At 51.2% G+C, this 22,776-nt stretch overlaps 1 protein-coding gene across 1 annotated transcript in view; it reads right to left on the bottom strand.

Annotated features, from left to right (window-relative positions):
• LOC126537907 (uncharacterized) overlaps positions 1–13,533 on the bottom strand; it is a 74,937-nt gene extending 61,404 nt beyond the window's left edge. The window contains exon 1 of the mRNA XM_050185014.3: positions 12,619–13,533. Coding sequence (XP_050040971.1) covers positions 12,619–13,081 — 463 coding nt within the window. The 5' untranslated portion in view covers positions 13,082–13,533. The remainder of the gene's footprint in view (positions 1–12,618) is intronic.
• Between the last annotated feature and the right edge of the window lie 9,243 nt (positions 13,534–22,776).

Raw genomic sequence — 22,776 nt, 5'->3', positions numbered from 1 at the left:
CGTGGTTCGAGAAGGCGCGGGCAACGAGTCCGAATAAGTGGGCAGGCGCGGAAGCACAGCAGCTGCGAAAACTCGCCAACAACGAGCTTAACAAAAAAAGAAATTGCACTCGGTCGGTACTGTGCTATAGGGTTACGTTGCTGTTGTTTACTAACTGCAGGTAAAGGAGAAGGTAGAGTTATGTGGTAACGCGTCTCAACGAAGAAGGGGGCGTCATATACAGATCGCCACGCACACGTGCATTCTCGCTTCAGCGAGCTGCACAGAGGGCTGAGCGAGATAAGCTCGCTCCCGGGGCAAGGGGTAAGCCGCGCTGCCCGATAAGGACGCGTGGTAAATGTATATAGTGACAGATGACGTGGCCGAAGAGATTACGGAAGCCAATATTACTCCCATTTTTTTTCTTCGTTACTGTGCCTCGAGGCGCACGAAGCGGAAGAGGGATGCCGGGAGAGCGACGAGGAATACGGCACACTTGAGATGGGAACTTGTCAAAACCGAAGCTGCTTTGCTTCCATACACTTTATTACCCGCAATATAAGCTTCATGACTGATTTTTTTTTTTTTTATCAGCAATAGACGTGCTATACTGCCAGCGTGTTTCTCACTAATCCAACATGAGAATGCCGCTATATATACGTACAACAATTCAGAATCTTCCCTACAGCGGTGTAGCTATGTAAGATGCATCGTCGGGATAAAAAAGTGTATACGAAATGTGATTACGTTCCAATGCATGATTTGCACATACATATTTATGCTCACGGCCCCTCTTAGGACAATCAGTATAGGATGCCGTCATGTCCGCTTATGAAACAAAAATCTAATAAGTTAGAGGCCTTGCACGGCTACAGTTCCGTCACCTTCTTCAACAAAGGCCATCGTAGAAGGCCAGCGAACTGGTGCAGATAAACGAGCCGCGTCACTGGCATAAGTGATTAATGGCCGATATGACTGACCTGCACGGCTGACTTCAACCACGGGCTGCTCAATGAGGCACTACAGCCCAATTGCGCGCTTTATCTAGTTCAAAGTGGCACGGCCAGCAAGAGCGACGATACGGCTAATCACCAACACAGAAACAGGCACGTTGTTATATAGCTTGCCCACGCGCTGAAAACCGGCACAAAACAAAAGTCCCGCATTTCGCAACAGAATACGCTGACGGCGCCCGTGTACATATAGGCGGTATCGTGGGCCGCAATCAGCTCAGGTATGTACTGTGTAAGGAAAGAGAGAGAGAGAGAGAGATGGATATTCAGAAACGGGAGTAATTATGCCAACAAAAGGAGAGCCATATATATTTAGCCCTGAAACGGCAAGAAACAGCGCCGATTCTTTAATTACATTTTTTTTTAATAACCAACTTGAACTACAAAATTTTGCCGACACTGCAGGCGTCCACATATCCAAAGGCCACATATACAGTGTCATTCACAATAATGAATACACAATTTTAATCCGATTCATCACCGCGCGCGCAGCCGAGTGGAGAGACAGGCACATTCGTGCCAATCGTACATTCTCGTACTCGTAATCGTTTCGGATAACCAACAAATCGACGTGGAGCGACGCGCTATATATAACAATGACGCACAGGTATATATTTCTCGGTGCGCGTTCATCCACTATAGTATATTCACTTGTATATTCACAGGATGAACATCCTTCCAGTGACGTAGGTGGCTGCGCCCCGTCGGTGAAAGCCTCGCCTGAAAGTTGAGAACGCTCGAGAGCGATCTATATGAAGGAGGACTTGTTTAGCGCATGATTGCTTGATTAACACGTGTTTAATGCGGAGCAAACGATCGCACATACATTACGCACGGCACGAGCTCGTCCAGCGTGTATTTGTATACGCGTGGTCGCTCACGAACTAAGCCTATTTCAAGCGATCGACACGGTGAATATGCGTCCCAAACATAAGTGCATATAGTTTACGTCCTCCTGATTGCCCGCGTGCTGCTGGCGTGGATCGCAAACATTTTCCAAGCGCTCCGTTACAGCCGCCTCTGATGGCAGGAAATCTCGCACTCGAAGGGCGCGATTTCTGAGATCCCCATCCGTATCCAAGAACTCACTTAGTCTGGGTTCTGGGAACGAGCAGTGTGGCCGTTCTTTAACGCTTTAAAGTAAGTTACACCCTTAAAAGTGAATAACGGTGTCTAGTGATCTCGTATATAGCTCACACCCTTACAACCCTTTCTGGGTGTAAGCGTGCGAGTTATACACCGACTGACACGGTTACTCACTTTTAAGGGTAAAAAAAAAAAAAGGAAGGGCGTGACCATGTGATTGATAGATCCATTCACACCCATGTTCCCTTTTCAGGATCAGAAATTATTTTCAAAGTGTCTAGTACTTCGTTAGGCACGCGCTATTTCCAAAAAAAAAAACAAGTTCCTCCCAGCGCAAATGGACACGCGCGCACTCAAAGAAGCGCGGCCGCATTTACAAACGGTGCACGGGCGCACAAAAAGAGTGCGCGCCCGAAAGAGAGCCGTCTTTTTTTTTTTTTTTTTTTTTCCCGAGCGCGCGCGCGCGCTTCGCGCAAAGCGACAGCGCCCACAGTGCGGCCTTGCGCCCATTCACTGGAAGCGTCCACCACCTCCTCCTCCTCGCTCCAGCAGCGTGGACGGCGGCGGCACGGAGCCCACGGCGGGAGAGAAGCCGGCGATTCCGAAGGCGCTATAGCCGTTTTTCGAGAACGAGTTTCTTTTCTCGTCGGTGGCCGGCAGCGGCTATAGCGCTCGCTCCCATTTTTTGAGCGGCAGGCAACGCTTATATGTGGTACGTCTTCGCGCGTTTCTCGCTGCGCTCGAGCCTCGGCGAGGCGTGAAGCCGAGCGTAGCGAGCGACGGACGACGATTCGCCGCCGAAATCTCGAGAGGAAATTGAAGAGCGAAAACAAGAGGAAAGCGGACGACCGAGTGCCATGTTTATGTTTTCGTCCAGTTGTCTTTATTTTCTTTCCTTTCTCTTGTATTTCACTCCGACAGGCCCCGCCTTTCGTCGGCAAAACGAGCTACGAAGAATAAGAGCGGTCAACCTCGGTTCGAATGCTGAATGCAATCCCCCCCCCCTCCAGCGACGAGGGATATAGAAACTGCGGAAACATGAATGCGGAATCCGAAACAAAGAGTGCAGGCAGCGCGACGACACTTCACGAGGGACTCGGAAAACGCGAGCGCGTTTCGTTCATTACACCTCGCAAAATGAAGCTAAGAAAAACGATAAATAATTGGGGTAAAGTGTTAAAACCCATCTCTGCATGGAGCGTGTCACATGTGTTGATTCCGCTGCCCGCGCGCTGCTGTTTTGCGGCTGCGGTACGCGCGTTCCCATCAAGGCCGCGGTTCTCGGAAGTCAGTTCGGACCGCGTCGATTGCAATGCCAGAAACACTCTTCTCGTTTCTCGTGCTCGCGTGAGTTTTGCTTATTTCCGTCGGCGTGGGCACGTGAACGGCCTACATAGTGTTGACTCTACTCAAGCACTTTCTCAACTTTCCCTTTCTTTTTTCGACGGAAACTCGGCAACCGTTCAACAAACACGCTGCTGCCAGGGGATGACGAGCGTCGCAAACTCGGAAACGACACCCTCGCGGCGGAGACGATCGAGTGTCGGTGCGACGTCACCAACTCGCCCGATGACGTCGTCACGGCGCTCTGTCGGAGAACGGGATATTTCCCGCGCGGAGACGGACGACGGCTGACAGCTCGCAAGGGCCCCGTGTTCCGCACGCGTGTGTCACCTTCCGACGATGACGACGAGCGAGAAGGGCGACACTGGAGAAGGACAACGCACAGCGGGAACTGGCAGAATCCGTCGCTGTCCTTATCACTCTTATGACTCCGTATGCGGACTACACGATAACGGCTTCGGAGAGCGCGCGCATACTGACGCGACTGGCTTCGCTACAGAGGTGATGATACGAGCGAGAGCTTATCGAAGGGCCGTTTGCCCCCCGGATCCAGCCACATGAAATAAACACGCGACCTCTGTAAAACAAACTGCGCTTTTTTTGGGATCAAACCGCTGCGGTGCATGCATGGTTCGGTGACGACGGCTATCTGCTGCTAAACACGAGGTCGAAGGTTGGACACCAGGCAGCATTTCAATGGAGTGTAGAATTCCAAGGAAACGTTCACGTATGCTTACATTTTAGGGGCACGCAAAAGAGCCCCAAGTGCTCAAAATTTACCCGGAGCCCTCCGGTCATAACAGTCTCGAAAACAGCACGAGAAATTCGCAGGACGGAAACAGGTACAGGAATTATTTGCGGCGGACGACCAACAGCAGCTAAAACAAAAAAAAAAAAAGAAAAAACTACACGAACAGGCGAAAAACAAAAAAAATAAACAGCACCTTATGCATCCTACCTTAGGCATACTGTTGGTTGTCGCATGCGTTTGGTAACATATTCCACTTAATCTGCGTTTGCAGGCTATTCCCATTAGAAAGAACAACCCTAACGTCCGCACTGAAATGTTCATCAATGACTATCATGACCCAGGAGGTTTTCAAATAGAATTTTTGTTAAACCTCCCTGGTCACGACTTGAGCTGCGACGTGTACTTCGGCCAATGGACTAACGGTATACGTGCGCGCCTCGCCCAAGAGAGGCGCCCTTCCTTAGAGCGCGGTCTCACTTTAGTTCCTGTTTTGCTTGCTGTCGTGTATTCCGTGTATGTCGCACGTCCGTATGGTGCCCTGTGCACATCTTTTCATTCCACCACATCCACTTGGATTGGGTAAGCACGCTGGCCACGCCGACAGGCAAACCTCTCCTGGATTACTTTCAAACCTCTCTTTATCTCTCTCATACACACCCACCCACCCACACACACACACACTACGCCCGCGTGCGTATTGCACCAAACCAAGTTCTATAAACTTGTAACCCTGGCGAGGAAGACAGCAGCGTCCATAAGCGCTCCAAGTGGAGTTTATCAATTGCGCGGGTCTATGCGTTTCCGAGCGACCGTTCGCGGCGCCAAAGTTAGACCTGCGGGACTGCGGTATCATACCTGCTCCGCGCTAAGTAAGCGTGTCCGCTGGCATATAGCGTAAAATGTGTTCCGCCGTTATCTCACCGCCTCCCCCACCGCACACCTCTTTTTTTTTTGTTTTTTTTCGTCCTTCTATAGGTCAAGCGAAGTGTTTGGATAAATGAACTGAAGGTGAAGGTTTCCCAGCCGTACGGTCGCCCATTCCGCAGCTTTAAATCTTCGTCGTCGGCCTACTGCACGGCATTGCACGAAGAGCGCACCGTGACGAAACTGGAGGGCTAGCGCGCCTCGTTACGATGACGAGGCCAAGGCAAGGGTCGTCGATGTTGTTCTTGGCAAGGGCCGACGTCGCGGGCGAGGTGAAGCTGCGAGAAGCCAGCCGCCGCTCTCCGCGAACAGCGCCGCGAGTTGACGGACCACAGGCTGCTTCTCGCGAAGAATGCGAGGCCAGCATCGCGGCGCACAACCGAGACGCAATTAAGTCACGCAACTAAATGAAGTGCAACCGCAGCCGCGGCGCCGTTCTATGGGCTCCTTGAATTTCTGCGTCCTCATAACGTAAGCGACGTTCAAGTTACGACTGTGGCGCAGAAAAAACACAGTGCGACGACGCGACGTCCGTACGACGTAGAAATTTCGTAATATCACGCTCTTCTTATGCACGCGGCAATGGACTTGTTGAATACGTTTACCAAACGGCCCACGTTCTGAAACATAAGATCTACTTTTCTTTTTCTCCCGGCAGAGCTTTTGATGTGACGTCTATATAATACGCAGGCGGTATCGTAGTCTGACTTCACGGTGGTCGTTCAAATTTCTAGTCCGAAGATTTGCCAAATCACGCCGCAACCGGGGCCCGACGCTCGCACGCACACAGACTGGCCGATGTCGCTTGTGGCGGCGAGAAAAACCGCGCGAACCTAACTCGCGTCGCGCCTGTAATCGACAGGCAGACACGCACTTTCTCGTATGTGTTTTGATTAAATACCGCACGGGGATCGGAAAGAGGTAAAAACCACCAGAGTCCTTCAATGGTAATGGATGGATGGATGGATACAACTTTCTTGTACGTCCGGCAAGGTTTAACGCGACCCGGGCTCAGGTCTCCCACGGAGGAACGTCAAGGCCCTGCCTCAACGCCGCCTCACGGGCTTGCTAAAACCCAAAACCCAAAATGCCCAAAACCCAAAATGGTAAAACCCAAAAAGAAAGAAATAAACGTGGTGGTGGTGTGTGTGTGTGTGGGGGGGGGGGGGGAGGTTGAATAATGAAATACTAGGGAGTTTTAGTTTCGGGGACGCAAGCGGCTTGCGTACGCAAGAACTAGGGGCGACGGTTCTGCGCATGCGCGGACACCTACGTCATGGTCTGCGCATGCGCAGAACCGTCGCCCCTAGTTCTTGTGTACGCAAGCCGCTTGCGTGCCCTAGACTAAAACTCTCTACGGAACCCGGAAAATAATGTGCCGTCGAGCAGTTTGCGCAGCGGTGCGGCCTCTCCGGCCGGCGGCGGCGGCGTCGTTCTCTCCCGCCAATGGAAAAAGCCCCGCGCGAGAGAGCAAAGCAACCGAGCCTCGGAGAATGCGCCCCAGCCAGTGCTCGTGTTTATCCAGCCAAGGATATTGTAGCGAAGTGACGCAGCCGTGAGTTATCAGACGAATCAACTCACCAGGGAGACGGAAGAAGAATGGGGATGAGCTCTGGCAGGGGTCTGTCCGAATTCGAAGGTACGACGACGAGAGTAGCATTTGAACAGCTAGGTTTATTCACTTGAGATTTCCTTTAAGTTAACACTGCATAAAATATTTACAAACAGAACGATGTCATACCCGTCGTCGTCGTCGGCCTGCCTGACCGGCCTGGTCTCCCCTGGTGAAGATGCGCCGTCTGCTGCTGTCTACTTGCTCACTCAAAAAACTACTCGAACTACCCCTTAAATAAGTTTACACAGCATCCAAGGTACCCGCGGACCGGCGGGAGGCGCAGGCTTCTCCACCAATGGGTTACTTCGTTACTCCGACCAATCAGGCAAGCCGACATCACCCAATAAGCGGCAGAGTTCAAGGGGTCAAGAAATGGTCGCGTCAACACTCCGTGCACAAAAGCACTCTGACCCTAACTAATCGGCTTTTGACAGCCGAGCGGGGGGAACAGGGCGCGTCAGGTGCACGTGTGACGTCAGGCGCGGCGGCCGGGCGGTCAGTACCTGCCCGTGGCGCCGTCGCGGTTATTTGGGGTACAAAGGTTGCCCCCGCGTCGAGGAGCCCACAAAATTCCCCGAAAGTAAGCAAAGAGGCCCGTGCTACACACTTTTCGCGACACCTCCCCCCTACGAAAAAGAGTGTCCCACTCGTTACAAAGCATTACTACAAAACTAAATTAACAAATTAAAGACGTACATTTAGGGATTCATATATAAAAAACTGAAATATCCGTAAGGAAGATTTAACATCACATAAAACAAAACAAACAACAAACAAGTTTTAACAAAAATGGAAACAAAATGCACAAGACAAGAAACATGAAAGTTCATTCGCGCGCTACACAATAAAATTAACAATGAAGATTATTCGCTTGCGCTGTGATACACATCAGTGTCCGTGCCGTAAGCAGTGATAGTTCGAGGCTCAGCCTCCCTACGAAATGTCCTCCAGTTAAATGTACTCCAGTTGGAGTAAAGTTCAGTCCCGTACGGGTTTTTGTCTTGTCGTCCTCGATCACTACGCGAACCGCACTCGCGCACACCACCATTCATATCGCACTCGCGCACAGCATCACTTGGATGACACACTTCCTCTCGATGTCCGTCAACAGACTCGTCGTCTGCGTCGTCATTATCCGAGCACTGTCTGACGTTGCACGGTTCTAACCGCGCAACATTAAAAGCGTCGCGTTTTTTGCCGGTTTGGTTCACCAACATCTGCGGAGGCTCCATTCGGTGGGCCACTTTCTTGGCGTTCTGGGTTCCGCGTTGAGTTCCTTGGCCTACCTGAAGTAGAGGCTCATTTTTGGAGCTTACGAAGGGGGCGATACTGGCTGGCTTTTTGGGGGCGAGCGGCTGTTTCTGACAGTCAGGGCAGGATAGGACGTACTTGTTGACGTGGCCAAACATCTTGGGCCAGAAGTAACGGCGGCGAACTTTCCCCCAGGTGCGCCTGACGTCGAGGTGGCCCGCCGAGCTATCGACATGACAGTGCCGTAACACCTCCGACCTCAAACACCCTGGGACAACAAGTGCCGTGCGACCGTCTTGAAAGCCTTTCGCTCTTCTATACAACACACCGCCGATCAAGCGAAAGCTCCGTGCCGTTCTTTTCGTTTTTCTTGCAACGGGCGTACTCGGCTGCTCTAGGTGCTGTATTACTTCTCGCATCCATGAATCCTCTCTCTGCCTTTCGCCGATGTCCACATGATCCAGCACGAGCAACGGTAATGGATTTTCTTCGCTTGCTGGTGCGGAATCATGGGGAAGTCGGGAAAGCAAGCCGAAGTTGCTCTGCTCAAAGTTAGAGCGCTGCCGTAGCTCTGCGTCAGTCCCATTCTCTCGGAAAGGCGATGCGAGGGGCTGACTTTTCGCCAAACTGCCAAATGGTCGGCCGGGCGGGTCCCCTTGGCTTGGTCGTCCAGGCTGCTCATCCCGACCGCCGCGCTGCTCGTTCCATTGGGGTCCGTTTTCGCGGAACCGTTGCCGGCACTGGGGTGCGATGTGGCCGATGCGGTCGCATAGCTGGCAGCGTGGTCGCTCGTCGTCGTCACAGGAACTTCTCGCTGGGCAGGGCATTGCAGGGCGACGTACATCTTCTTCAATAGCCTTCAGGCGGTCGAATAATGAGGCCATAGAGGCCGCGATCGCCCTCAAGTCCCTGTCGCGGTCGGTGGCCTCTCGCGTGCAGTGACGCTCTGCCGCAGCGCAGGTGGCGAGACATGTCGGAGGCGGCTGCATTGTTGCTCCAGCGGGTGTCACTCCGGCGGCAGGTGCCGAGGTGTATGGGTAGCACGACTGCTGGCCGGCAGAGAAATAGGTGCCGGTCGCTTCTGGTTGCGACGCACGCACCATCAAAAAAGCTGCCCAATCAATTCGGCGTAAAATTTCGAGGAAAGCAGAGCAGCTGTCCGGGTTTGCAATAAGAATTTTTTCCAGCACGTCCGGACGCAATCCGCGCACGAGGTGCCGCATCCGCTCCTCTTCCGTCATAGATGGATTGGCTCTGGCGCACAGCTGCACAACGTCATAGTAATAATCATCGGGAGATTCTGATGGCAGCTGCGTTCGGTTTTGGAGCCGCAAATATGCGATCTCAACTGAGTGACGACTTGTGAAAGACGTTTGTAAGAGCGTCGTCCACTCTTTCCATGTATTAGGGGCACCCGTTAAAATTTGCGTGGTGTGCCACTTTCTTGCGTTGCCCTCTAATGCCAAATATAAAAATGTTACTTTCGTCCCTTCATCCCAGTTGTTCAGGGAGGCTACGTATTCGTAGCAAAGCAGCCACTCGGATATTGACTCTTCTGGTGTGCCTTTAAATACTGGCGGTCCGAGGAAAGGTTCCGCTTGAGGGGTGGACATGGTAGCGAGGACAGTAGGGGGTTCGGTCATAGTCGAGCTGTTAGAGCTAGGTTCTTCGGGTTTGTTGCCACGGTACATGATATTAGAGCGTGGACTTCGGTACCCAGCACACTCCACCACTTTGTAGCGAAGTGACGCAGCCGTGAGTTATCAGACGAATCAACTCACCAGGGAGACGGAAGAAGAATGGGGATGAGCTCTGGCAGGGGTCTGTCCGAATTCGAAGGTACGACGACGAGAGTAGCATTTGAACAGCTAGGTTTATTCACTTGAGATTTCCTTTAAGTTAACACTGCATAAAATATTTACAAACAGAACGATGTCATACCCGTCGTCGTCGTCGGCCTGCCTGACCGGCCTGGTCTCCCCTGGTGAAGATGCGCCGTCTGCTGCTGTCTACTTGCTCACTCAAAAAACTACTCGAACTACCCCTTAAATAAGTTTACACAGCATCCAAGGGACCCGCGGACCGGCGGGAGGCGCAGGCTTCTCCACCAATGGGTTACTTCGTTACTCCGACCAATCAGGCAAGCCGACATCACCCAATAAGCGGCAGAGTTCAAGGGGTCAAGAAATGGTCGCGTCAACACTCCGTGCACAAAAGCACTCTGACCCTAACTAATCGGCTTTTGACAGCCGAGCGGGGGGAACAGGGCGCGTCAGGTGCACGTGTGACGTCAGGCGCGGCGGCCGGGCGGTCAGTACCTGCCCGTGGCGCCGTCGCGGTTATTTGGGGTACAAAGGTTGCCCCCGCGTCGAGGAGCCCACAAAATTCCCCGAAAGTAAGCAAAGAGGCCCGTGCTACACACTTTTCGCGACAATATATTCCGCCGCTCTGCCAGTGCCGCGGACGACCGCGGCGTTATCGCGACACGCGAGTTTATTGTTCCAGGGGAGCGAGCGGGGTGCAGCCGTCCCATTTAGCAGAAGGTCCCCCTCCCCGCTTCAAACCGAGCAGGCCGCCGCACTCCATGCCGTCGGGCCCGTTCCCACACGGCTGGCAGGAACGCACGCGGTCGCTCGGAGCCGCCGCCGCGGGCAGCAAGGCACGACGTCAAAACGAACAAAACCGGATCTCCCTTTGCCGAAGGAGCTGCAGCAGAGCTGCCCCAGGCCGCGGAGCGGTTCCCAGAAAGAGAGCCTGTAGATGTGCCGGCCCCAACGGGGTCGATCGGCAGCCTCCTAACTTCTCACCAATCGTGAAGTTAAAAGGCATTGCGACACATGTTTTTTGTAAGATGCAGACACTATCCCGCACACTCCTCGACGAAATGATTCCACGTGGCAGGCATTGCAGGAGGAGAAATTCCCGCAAGACGTACGTTGATAGTCGATTTGATACTGTAGGTTATATTGGTTTCGAAATGGCCGGACTTGAATGTGGTGCCAACGACATCGTCTTGACGTCACGATAAGGAGCACAATCTGTTTACGTCGCGCAGAGATAAGGCTAGGTAGTGATGGCGTTACTTGTAAATAATAATAATAAAGTAGAGTGGTGCGGGCATCTCATCAGGACGAGGTAGCGTGTGGCAGACGCAGTGATCGCTCAGAGGGCGCGTGAGTGAGTACGTATCCAGCAAAACATTGAAGAGTGAGTCTATGCTCTTCTTATTCTGCCGATTTATCGCGATTACCCCGAGCGGAGCGAGCCAGAGCGTCCTGACGTCATGACGCATTCAAGTACTCGGTGCCGAAATGTGACGAAACTGTAATAGATTCGCAGAAACAAGGATTGTATTGTAAATTATTTAGGTAGCTCTGACGCTCGCCAACAATTTCTGAAGCGTTTGAAGAGCGCTTGGCCCTTGACTTAGCGAAAAAAAAAGCAAAATACATAGAATTCAAAAACTTCATGTCAGTATACTTATTTACGAAGGAGCGCTGCTGTTGCGGCTGAGGAAATATGTACCGAGTACCGTTTTCACAGCCTTGATACGGCGGCCTCGAGGCTGGCCTCTCTTCGGACTGTGTCTCTTCTGTGATTTATATCGTCGACCGTGATCGAAGGAAACAGCTGGAAATTTGTAAGGCGGTTTCGCTTAAATATTTTACGCCGAGCTCAAGTTCGTTTGACCACGCTGCGAAAGCTCAGGAATCATTTTGCGCGTATTATGGTGCGAACGGCGGAAGATGAAAAGAGCTAGAGACAGACGTGCTTTCGTGTTTCCTTCAGTCGACTAGGAACTATCGAACTACCTGAGCTTACCGTTAACGTAAATCAACATAAACATCTGATTACCATCAACAAGAAGGCGAATGGGTTAGTGTCGTTGTTGGGAAGTGCTCCATCGTTCGTAGCGACGATGACACGAATTCGAAAGGCTTCCGACGCCGCTGTTAAAATATTCAGTTGCGTACAAGTATCTCCTCCGCGCTCGCTAAACCATGAACGTGACTAAGAACGTGTAAGTGCGCGAACTTTTCAGCGCAGCTAGGTGGGGCGGATGACCGTAGGATCGGAGACAAGCAGGTCGCGCTTCGACACACCGGCAGCACCATGATTATTTACGAGGAAGGCGAAAAGTAAGCAGGCACCCGGTGGATCGCGCTAACGAGAGCGGAGGGATGCGCCTAGATGCAATCTGCTCAAGCACGTGACCTCGTGCCAGCTTCATTTCGCGTCACTTAATTACGGCGTGGCTGTCGTCTCTTTCTTTCTTTTTTTTTTTCACAGCACAACATCTTCGTTTCAACAAATTCTCTTCGAAAGATGATACCGTTTTTTCTGATACCCTCTCACGCATATCGGATGTGCCACACCGTAATGTCCCGATAATGTCGCCGACATCGACCGCTCGTTCGCTTACCTTTAATCGCACTATAGATATCTACACAAGGGAGATACGATATCCTTCCGATAAGCAGTGCGGGTTTTTCTTTACCGATACATTTCCGCAATCATCATGACCTGAGATAACCCGGTTTCTGGAATGCAATCGATGTCTCCGTACTGCTGTACATCAACTCCGGCAAATGCGGACGGATCGTGAATCTCGAAACAAGAAGCGCTAAGACGGCGAATAGACAGCATCAACTCACCATTGCGTCGCTCCCTGCGAGATCGGTACAGTTTCCGTCCGACGACGGCTACTATGACCGCGAAAACGGTCAATCCCAGTAGGCCGACCACGGTGACGGCCTGGCCCTGCCAGACAGCGGCGCTCTGCCGCTGTTCCACACTCTCCTGATGCACCATACCAACAGCGGCTACCGAAGCCGACGAGTCACCGCGCACCAACGCAGACCGAGAGTCGCCGTGCACCACTTCTCGGACGCTCTGCGACCGATGCAATTCCTCCGGAGCGGCTGCGACGGAGAGTGCGTGGTTGCCGCTGCTCGCCTCGCCACCACCACCACCCTCGACGAGCGTTGCCGACGTCGACCGCACCGCGGAGCGTCGGTCGTTGTCTTCGGCAACCCCGCATATGAAGAGCACGGTGAACGCAACGATGAGGACAAGCAGCAGTCGGGTGCGCTGAGTGGCCCGCATAAAACGCGGCATGTTTTGATTGTCTCCTGAGCGCAGCTAAGAGAGCGATCACTTGGCCCGCTTGAACACAATTTCGCGAACGCCGTTTGTGGTCCGAGGTCAACGTTCATTCGTTGCTTTCACTTTTCCACGCGCTCATGCAGCCATTTTGCGGCACAGTATCACTTTCTCGCCGAGTCAGGAGCTTCGATTCACTTCGAAGAAACCTTAGAACTCTTTCCGGAGATGTAGGGGTGGCGCCGCATATCTTCATTTCACCAATTGTCACAAAATCCGGGTACGTGATGTCGCTGTATCACCATCAGTGGGTTTGTCACGCATAACACAGCTCGCTCAGCCCTCAGGACGTAGACCAGCTTCGGGAGTAGCTGAATGTGCTTCCCGGTTATGTTGCCCCCACTTCACTGGCAGCCAGTCGACGCTTGTCTCTGACATCCGTTACTTGAGCCAGACGTTCTGTGACTGACACTATCGCAACGAAGCACGGCGCTGATAATAAATCGAGCAATACATCGTTGCTGCAAGAGCGCGTGATAAGAGCATAATGTAATAATTCCCACAGAGAGATAACGTCCTCATGCACAACTACACAAAGGTCAAACAAATACGCCTACCTTTGCCTCTGTTAGGAGCAATACATATTGCGCTGTCACCAACTCATCTCTCCGCATGAGTCCAGAAGCGGGCACACGCGGTTAGTTTGACGCGGCGCTGCCGATGTCGTCTGCCGAGTTTTGCGGCGTCGTCTGCTGCGCGTTGTCAGCGTGGTTTCAAGGTGAGTGCGGCACCTCGGAAGGAGTCAGAGCCGAGCCAACAGGTCCGCGACCCATGCCCCCCGAACTGAGAACAGCTGCGTCCGCTGTCGAGCGCCCTTCCCCCCGCCGCAGCGGCTGAATAGAAACGGGCTGCCGGTGCTGTTCCTTTAAGCAGGCGTCCCCCTCACCACGCCCTACGCTACCCCCTACTGCCCCCGCTACCCCAAGGAATGCTTTCTTTCCGCAGAGGGTCGCAGCCCAGAAGCTGACTGCTTCGAAACCATACGCACCGATGCCTCAGGCGCCTCCTTTCCTGGGCAAAAAGAGGAGCGGTAGCACTGGAGCGGCAGTCGCGCCGGGCTTGCGTGGAAGTCTTATGTACTGCCTAAATCGACAATCTATAAAATTTTTTGCGTAAGCCCGGTCTGCAATAATTCTTCTTGGTTATCTTCTCCTTATCAACTCGTCCACTACCACATAGGGAGAGCGAGGCACCAACTGTTAAAGCAAGAATTAGACGACATCGTTAAAACGACACACAGAGGGAAGACAACGAGCGTTGGCTTGCTGGTGGAAACTTAAAAACAATACCATAGGACAATAAAGGCTTTGGAAAACCGAAAGAGAAAAACAAAGCTAATATGAGGGAGAGGGCGGGACGAACAGTACTTACAAAGAATGAAAAAAAGGTATTTGCGATTACTGTGACAAGACTCCCACACTTTTCGAGAGTCGTAGTTCACTGGCAGATAATGTGATGGACGGGCTGCTTTCCGCGCTATTTGTAGCGTGTTTCTGCACTTTTGCGCGTGTCGTAGTCCTATAGCAGCCACGTCTAATTGCCCATCGCATTGGTCGTTTAAAATGAGAGCGTTTCATGTACTACATTGCACTTTACCCTACACTCCGAACGTATCGGGCATGGACAGCGAATAAATTAAATTATGGGGTTTTACGTGCCAAAACCACGATCTGATTATGAGGCAAGCCGTAGTGGGGGACTCCGGCTATTTGGACCACCTGGAGTACTTTAACGTGCACTTAAACCTAAGTACACGGGCGTTTTCGCCCCCATCAAATGCGGCCGCCGTGGCCGGGTTTTGATCCCGCTACCTCGTGCTTAGCAGCCCAACACAATAGCGACTAAGCAACCACAGTGAGTGGACAGCGAATAGAACGACGCGGTGATCCTCCGTCGATTTTCAATGTTCTGTCTTTCTCTTTACATCGCGTTCCCTTTAACGTAATTAACTTTTTAAAAGAGTTACCGAGGTGAAACGCTCGTATCAGTGATAATCCTTGGAAAAATGATTTTGGACAGCAAACAGGCACGTTGACGATGGCAACAGCGTCGTGTTCCTTCTTTCCTGGCATCCCTACCCTTGTTTTCTCTTTAATATAACGAGCTGGCCGACGAACCACTCGCTAGAGACTAATGGCGTTCGAAAGGCGCAATTTTCCAACCGAAATGAATGGGAGCATTACGTTTCCTTCAACCTGGTATTTCCGTAAAGATTATTGCACTTACTGATCATATTCTACTTATCTGCAGGAGCAAAATGTCGGCAGCGACAGAATCACTCGCTTTTGTTTAATACTGCTTCTAGGAGAACACCCATGTACCACCAACACGTTTCATGCGTTGTAGTGGGACGAAGTGTCGCAAGGCGTCGCTACCGCCATCTGCATTTACCGCAACCCGGTATTATACCGTAGAGTAATGCGTATGCAAACGAGCTAAAGCTCGTTGTTGATGATGATGATGAAGATCAAGTTTACTCGCATCCCCTTTGAAACTGAGCGGGGACATTTAGCCACTGTGCCTGCTTGTTTTTAGTCTGGTTTTACTACATCTATCGCTGTATATTGCCTTCTTGCCTATCTGATCTTGATCTTAACTTGTGTATTTAAAACCTCTATCACTATATTGTGCCATTTACCTTCGCTTCAGTGACTCCTGCTGTCTCAATCACTTCCCTGTTTTTCCCTGTACTCTCTATTCTAGCAGCGATGTGACGCGTACACTGTCACTCCGCGGGAGCGGAGCACAGCTCCGTCGCGTCGGCCCGACTCGGGAGGAAGCCGCGGCTTCCGGCCCGAAAGAAGACACGGGAAACGCATTGCCCGCACTCCCCGTTGCGCGCACGCGCAGGTTTCTCCGTTTACGGGAACTCACAAAAAAAAGGGCGAAAATCATGCACCCATCTCGTGCGTCCCCCCCCCCCCCCCCCCGCCCTCTCTTTCGCTCCTGGACAAGGCGCATAGAATAAAATGCACTGTATACCCCACGTCGGAGGGTCGATCTCCTCAGCCAACGGCAAGCCGCCCACCTGCTGCCACCCCCCACCCCCTCTTCTGCTTTTACTTCAACTTCTGCTTCGCGTGCCCGCGCGAAGTGGTCTCTCAGTGCCCACATCTGGCGCCACTGGCTGCAAGAGCCGGGAGACGTCCTTGCTCGTTTTGCGTTTTTCAGTTCCATGGTTCCAGCCTGCGTTCGTATGATAAAATATAACAAGAAAAAAAAGACACTATTAGCCGAAGCATGGTGCGACAAGAGGCGTGGGGCGGGAGAGATTGAGCAACAATATTAACGTAGCGATACTGCATTAGCAGATAGCGAAGGCGACAAAGAGGGAGAAGAAGAGTACAACGATGAAACGGAGGGCCGTAACGACTGCTGATTAGTAGAATTAAAGTCTTCAAGGCATTTACCGCGTTTTAGAACTTTGTATTTGGTGCAGCCGATGACAGGGGGCGCGTACTCCGTAAGCGTTAACTTAGTGGACACGTTCATTTCGTCTGCTGCTGAAGTTCTGATTGGCTGGGCTGGGGTACCTGTCCCAAAGAGACAGGCGCCCCCAGCCTATGGGCACTTCAGCAGCAGATGAAGCTGGCATGTCTACTAGGTAGGCACTTGGAGAGTATCCCATCGCCCATAGTGACTGCGCCCGTAGACATGGTAAATGCGGTAACACAATTATCGCAAACGCACATGCGGCACATAGAACAACAGCGTCGAAACGGACGCGTAGCTAGGATTTTTTTTCCAGGGGGGGGGGGGGGGGGGGAGAGTAGGGGGCCTAAGATTGCATACGCCCACTCGGTGGTTTCCAAGAATATCTTAGGCCATGATTTTGGGTTTGATTATTATGGTTATGTAATGCCAGGTGCAGTTGTAAACTGAACAAAAATCCCAATTCCACGTAGTGCAAATCCGCACATGTGATGTACTCGTAGGCACCTTGTGCAGGCATTACATTATGCGGCTGTTGTTCCATGGGAATGCTTGCTTCTTAGCAACGTGTGCATTATGATGATAGTGTATGATATAAATAATAAATGACGTAAAATAAACACGCCTTTGCTCATAGGCGACGAGCCAGTCATACAAGGGAGCAGGCCGCGCCGGCCGGAAAGACTTCGAGCCCGATCAGCAACCCCTCCCCCCCCCCCCCCCCCGGCTACTCCACTGCGCCGAGAGACAGTGCAGCCGGAATGGTTTGATGGTAGCAGAGGTGGTGGTGCTCGCTGGCTACACTCTAAAAACAGTTTGCACCCTTCGGGGTGTATATTTGTCCCACAACAATAATCGTCATCTGCCTTGCTTGCGTTTCCTTTCTCGAAAACTCGGCGTTCGCTACTTTCCTGTCGAGAATGCTGCGTCACACTGATAACGCGCATGCCGTTCGTGACTGGGAAGTACCGGGCTCGCAGCGTTAAAGAAAGGAAACGCGGGCAAGATAGATGACGATTATTGTTTGTGGGACAAATATACACCCCAATAGGTGCAACTGCTTTTAGAGTGTAGATTTCTTCCAGTACGCGTGCAGCGACTCCGATTGGATACCTAACGTCCACCCGTACCTACACTCTTAAAACAGTTGCACTCTTTGGGGTGTATATTTGCCACACAACGATAATCGTCATCTGCCCTGCTTGCGTTTCCTTTCTTGAAAACGCGGCACTCGCTACTTTCCTGTCGAGAATGCTACGTCACGCTGATAACGCGCGTGCCGTTCATGACTGTGAAGTACCGGGCTCGCAGCGTTAAAGAAAGGAAATGCGGGCAAGACAGATGGCGATTATCGTTGTGAGACAAGATGCGCCCCAAAGGGTGTTAACTTTTTTAAGAGTGTATACACTCTAAAAACGGTTGCATCCATTGGGGTCTGTATTTGTCACACAACAATAATCGTCATCTGTCTTCATGACTTCAAAGACATGAAACTGTTCAAAATGAACATTCCTTGGAACGACGTTATCACCACCGAGAATTCCAACATTATTCAGTCACAAGATAGGACAATGCAAGCTTCGACGAGATATTGTAGAAATTTCCGTAACTTTTGTGTGTCAACGGCTGCAATCAAAGTGACTTTTGAGAGAGAGAGAGAAGTTTAATGATACGAAATGCTGAGAGGTCGGCCTGAGGTATATTCCTCTAGCCAGCTACTCGGCATTGGGGGAAGGGGAAGAGGGAAAGAAAGAGGGAAGAGGTGCATGATGGGTGACGATGACGATAGAAGGAAGATGTAGAACATATCGCAAGCAATTTGGCATGCTCAAAGTCTGCAATCCAGGCCCGTAGTTTTTAAAAAGTTCAGTAATGCCTGAATGGCCTTGAAACTCGATTGAGCATCTGGCCAAGGGCCTAAAATAACGTCCTCCGACAACGGTGCGCTGTCGAGACGCGTAAGGTCGTTGTCCAACCTTTCACGCTCTTCCACGTACTTAGGGCAGTCACAAAGCACATGAGCTATAGTCTCAGTCACATTGCACACCGCACAGTGTGGAGACTCGGTGCGTCGCATGAGGTGCACGTATCCGCGCGTAAACGCTACCCCCAGCCTTAGTCTGTGCAGAAGACTGGCACAGCTTCGTTGAATTTTCGGTGGTAGCCTAAAATTCATGGCAGGGTCCAATCTCTGGAGTCGTCTGTGGCGATTATCCGGATTGTCCCAGTGCTTTGCTGTCAATTTTCGGGTGACACTGGAGAGGAGACAGTTGGCGTCCGCTCTTGAAAAAGGAATTGAAAGCAGTGACTCTCGTTCTTCGAGTGCTTTCTTCGCTTCGGCGTCGGCCAGTTCGTTGCCCTGTATACCACAGTGACTGGGAATCCACTGAAATGTGATGTGGTGGCCGTTTTCTTCCGCTAAAGTGTAGAGCTCGGCAGTTTGAAGAGCCAACACTCTGTAAGCGCTTTCTTTCAACACCACTCTAAGTAGTTGAAGAGCCGATTTTGCGTCGCTGAAGACTGTCCATATTTGAGGAGGCTGTCGCGAAATATATTGAACGGCCTCTCTGATTGCCACTAGTTCCGTAGATCGGTATCGTCGTATGCGTCTGGTGCGGCTTTCGTCGTGCCTGCGCATCAAGTCATTCGACGGTTTCGTCTGCATAACAAGACGTGACTTTTGAACTTCGACACAAAAGTGTTGTGCTAAAAAAGCCTATGGGCTATTGGATCTTGCCGTTGAGTGCGGGAGTTGGTCGACGTTGAGGAGGATTTTGAAATGAAACTGAAGATTTATGTACATTATTTACATTAATAACGCAAAGTAATTAACAGTCATAAAGTCATTGACGGCCGGCAGCAAATCGGACGCTGCGGCTCGTGGTAAGAACGAAAAAATGAATGGATGAAGAAAATGCTTGTCTCTAATCCCTGTCTCGCTTTTAACCCCTTCGGTGTCTCGGGGTCACGTCATTTTCGGCCAATCGTCGAGCCTGCTGAGGTGTCGTCATTTTCCTCCGATGGTAGGCGCCCGTGCAAGTGCCGTCACATTCGGCAGATGGAGTTGCTCCAAGGGCTCCACTGCCGGACGGGTGACTTATCACCGGCGTTGCTTCCTGGTCTGCAAGCGCTCAGCTGGTGGAGACGGGTTGTTCTTCGAACGACCTTTCAGAAGCATAACTGCGAGTTGGCCTAGTTGGAACAGATTCATCTTAAAACTTTTTGTGCGCAAACAAACCGGGACGAAGAAGCGCTCGTCCTTGTGTTGCCCCGATTCTTCGTCCCTGTTTGTTTGCGCACAAAAAGTTTTAAGATGGACCTTTCAGAGCTGCAAAACAGCTTTTCTGGGGACCAAGATCAACTACCTGGAACCGTGCCAGTCTCCTGTTGAACTTTCGGGAAGAGTCAAGCAGGGGTGGAGACAATAGATTGACGTGCAGCACCTGAAGTGGGGGTCGCAAACTCGTCTGACAGGTCCGGGAATGTGTTAGACGCGCTTCTGCGCACCTTAATTGGAATGCGGCGACGATTGGATGTGGTCGGGGAACTCGAGTAATGCCGGGAAAAGGGCCCGTATCTGACGGCTAAGCCATAGGCCGAGAGTTTTCGTATTTCTGGTGGGGGGTGGGGGGGGAGACCAACTTCCGAATCCTATGTATATATATATATATATATATTCTTGCATTTGTAGAAACTTCGTGTGACCTTGATGAATTGAGCGCTGAAGTGACGGCGTTATATGAGTATATACAAGACCTCATAGTAGGAGACTACAATTTCACAGCCTAAGTCCTCTCTGTGGTGTAATTTTCCTTCGTCTAATTGTCGCATACTTGGCTATCACTAGTACTGCTTCGCATTTGCGGCGAAACTGCCGCTTCTCTCTCTCTCTCTCTCTCTCTCTTTTCTGTGAGTGCGAGTATAGACGTCCACACGCCAAGTTTCATCCTAGATGCCAGCGCTCGTCTCTCCCCTGGCGGAACGATTTCACCTCCAACGGGTGTAGGTTTCCGTCGCCGCTTCCCTTCAGGGTCGCGCCCGCGTTCAGTTCGCGCTGCGCGCGAAACGTCTCTTGTTTGCAACGGCGCATTTTCGGATGACCGGAAATTATTATTGTGTCGTTAACTGTCACGGCAGCAATGTAAACACGAAAGGGTTGATGCCACAAGTGAAACTCTGCCGATTCACCAGAAAATGGTACGAAACAAGCAGACGACAGACATTGACTACTGCGGTGCGCCGAACGAAGTAAACAACTTGCAAACGAAGCGAGCTCGTTCATTGGTCACTCGTGAGTATATGGCGGTTTTTATATGTAACCCACATGAATTTCATGATTACTTGGTATATAATCCTTTTATTCATAGAAAAACTTTCAGTTGTTCGACCAGCGCTTGTCCTGTCTTCTTTATCGTGTTTCGTTTGTGTGTGCGCTGCCCAAGAATGGAAATCATTTCTGTTGCATGCGCTAGCACTGGCTGAAGTTTACGCGTGCCGAGAAATTGAATATGTCCACGATGCATTGAACACGACCAGAGTTCATTCCTGCATCACCACTACACCGATCGATCGAGTTACTGGACGATACACGCCCGCGTCTTGGTCGCGCCGGCATTGCTGAAGCAAAAATGATTACTAATACTTTCAATTTCCGTCTCTTGAACACAGTTAAAAAATGGCCAAGCTATTTGCATTGTTGCCTCTATTCTCTTTGTAGGGGACGTACTAGTTAAAGTTGTGTGCGCATGTCATACTTGTGCTATGCGGCGATATATTTTGTTTATTTCCGCACAGTGTCAATGGAAGTCCGTTGTCGCAATCAGAGACAACACGAATTTGTCGCAAACATCTTGTGGGAAACTGCAAGAATGAGTTTAACTAACACGCATCGTATCTGCCGACGATTTTTCCGGCGGCACATACGATGTCGTTTCCCATTACCTGCTCAGCATCACTTACATGGTTAAGCAGACGTTGCCCTAAAAATAATCCTCAAGCGTACCAACCTTCTTAAAGGCAAATGTAAGCGTGTGCGTAGTCCTTCGAATAAAACGTCCAAGCACACGCACGCAGGCACACACCGTGCGCGGTACGAAACGTGCCCAAACACGCGCTGTGCAAGAGGCAATCAAGGCGGTGCGAACGAGAGACGGGAGAGGCCACGGAGGAAGGAAACTAAGGAGAGGCCCTACCCCCTCCGCGCGCTAGGAGAAAAGTGTGGCGGAAATGACGTAGTAGGTTCTCAATTTTTTGCTGCTTTTTTATTTTTATTTTTTTGTTGTATGGCCACGCCTTTTGGGCCACAATGGCGGCGTTCTTATGGTTTTGAGCGCTCACACGTGTTGCTCTGGTAGGTTTCGGGCCGTGGCAAAGGCGCTGAGTGGGCGGGTTTGCGTTAGTCACCGTGTCTTGTTGTGCTGTGTTACTTGCGCCGTGTTCTGCCAGATGTTGTGCGAGCGCGCGCGCTCCGAGCGCGACACCACGCGCAGCGCGGCGTGGTTTCGCGAAAGGTGTAAACAAGAGAGGAGGGTGGCCCAAAAGGCGGAGCATCGCCATGAGCAACGCCAAATTCCGGCTTCACTTTTGCTTCACAAAGAGTGACGTCAGGGCCTCTCCTTAGTTTCCTTCCTCCGTGGGAGAGGCGTACACCCGCTAATTGAATTTTGCCCCGCATGCGGCGCTCTCACGCCGGCGCAGCAGCGCCGCTCGCGGTGCCGTTCTTGTCTTTAAGCGCTGCTCCGCATGACTGCTGTTGATTCTGATCTCGAGTGAATCCGGCTTGGCCTAATTTCAGTTACTGAGTGAATTATATGGTGTTCAACTATCATGCACCAAGACTTAAAGAAAGAGCAGTAGCGTTACTCGAAGAAAACCTAGTGCAAATTGTTTCCAGTACCATGGAGTAGCCGCCAGTAATTATTTCGTTACTGAGATTCAATTCGGTAATTGCAATTAATTATAGAACTCGAGAAGTACTGTCCTAATTTTCAAAGTGTCAATGACTCATTTGTAGCCACCCAAAATGATATCTAACTGCGGTGTTTTCAGCGACGTACTAAAATTGCGTACAATTTTTTTCGACTGGCAAAGAAACCTCACGAAATACGGAAAACACCACATGAGTGCGCTCACACCTGCATCATAAAGCAGCGCGCTCAAATAAGCTGAATGAATGCAACTGCATTACCTGCCTCAAACCCGAAAAGACAGCGCATCAC

Source organism: Dermacentor andersoni, chromosome 4 (assembly GCF_023375885.2).
Source record: "Dermacentor andersoni chromosome 4, qqDerAnde1_hic_scaffold, whole genome shotgun sequence".
Taxonomy (NCBI): domain Eukaryota; kingdom Metazoa; phylum Arthropoda; class Arachnida; order Ixodida; family Ixodidae; genus Dermacentor; species Dermacentor andersoni.
The sequence above is the reverse complement of the archived record's forward strand: the minus strand, read 5'-3'. Positions and strand labels throughout refer to the sequence as shown.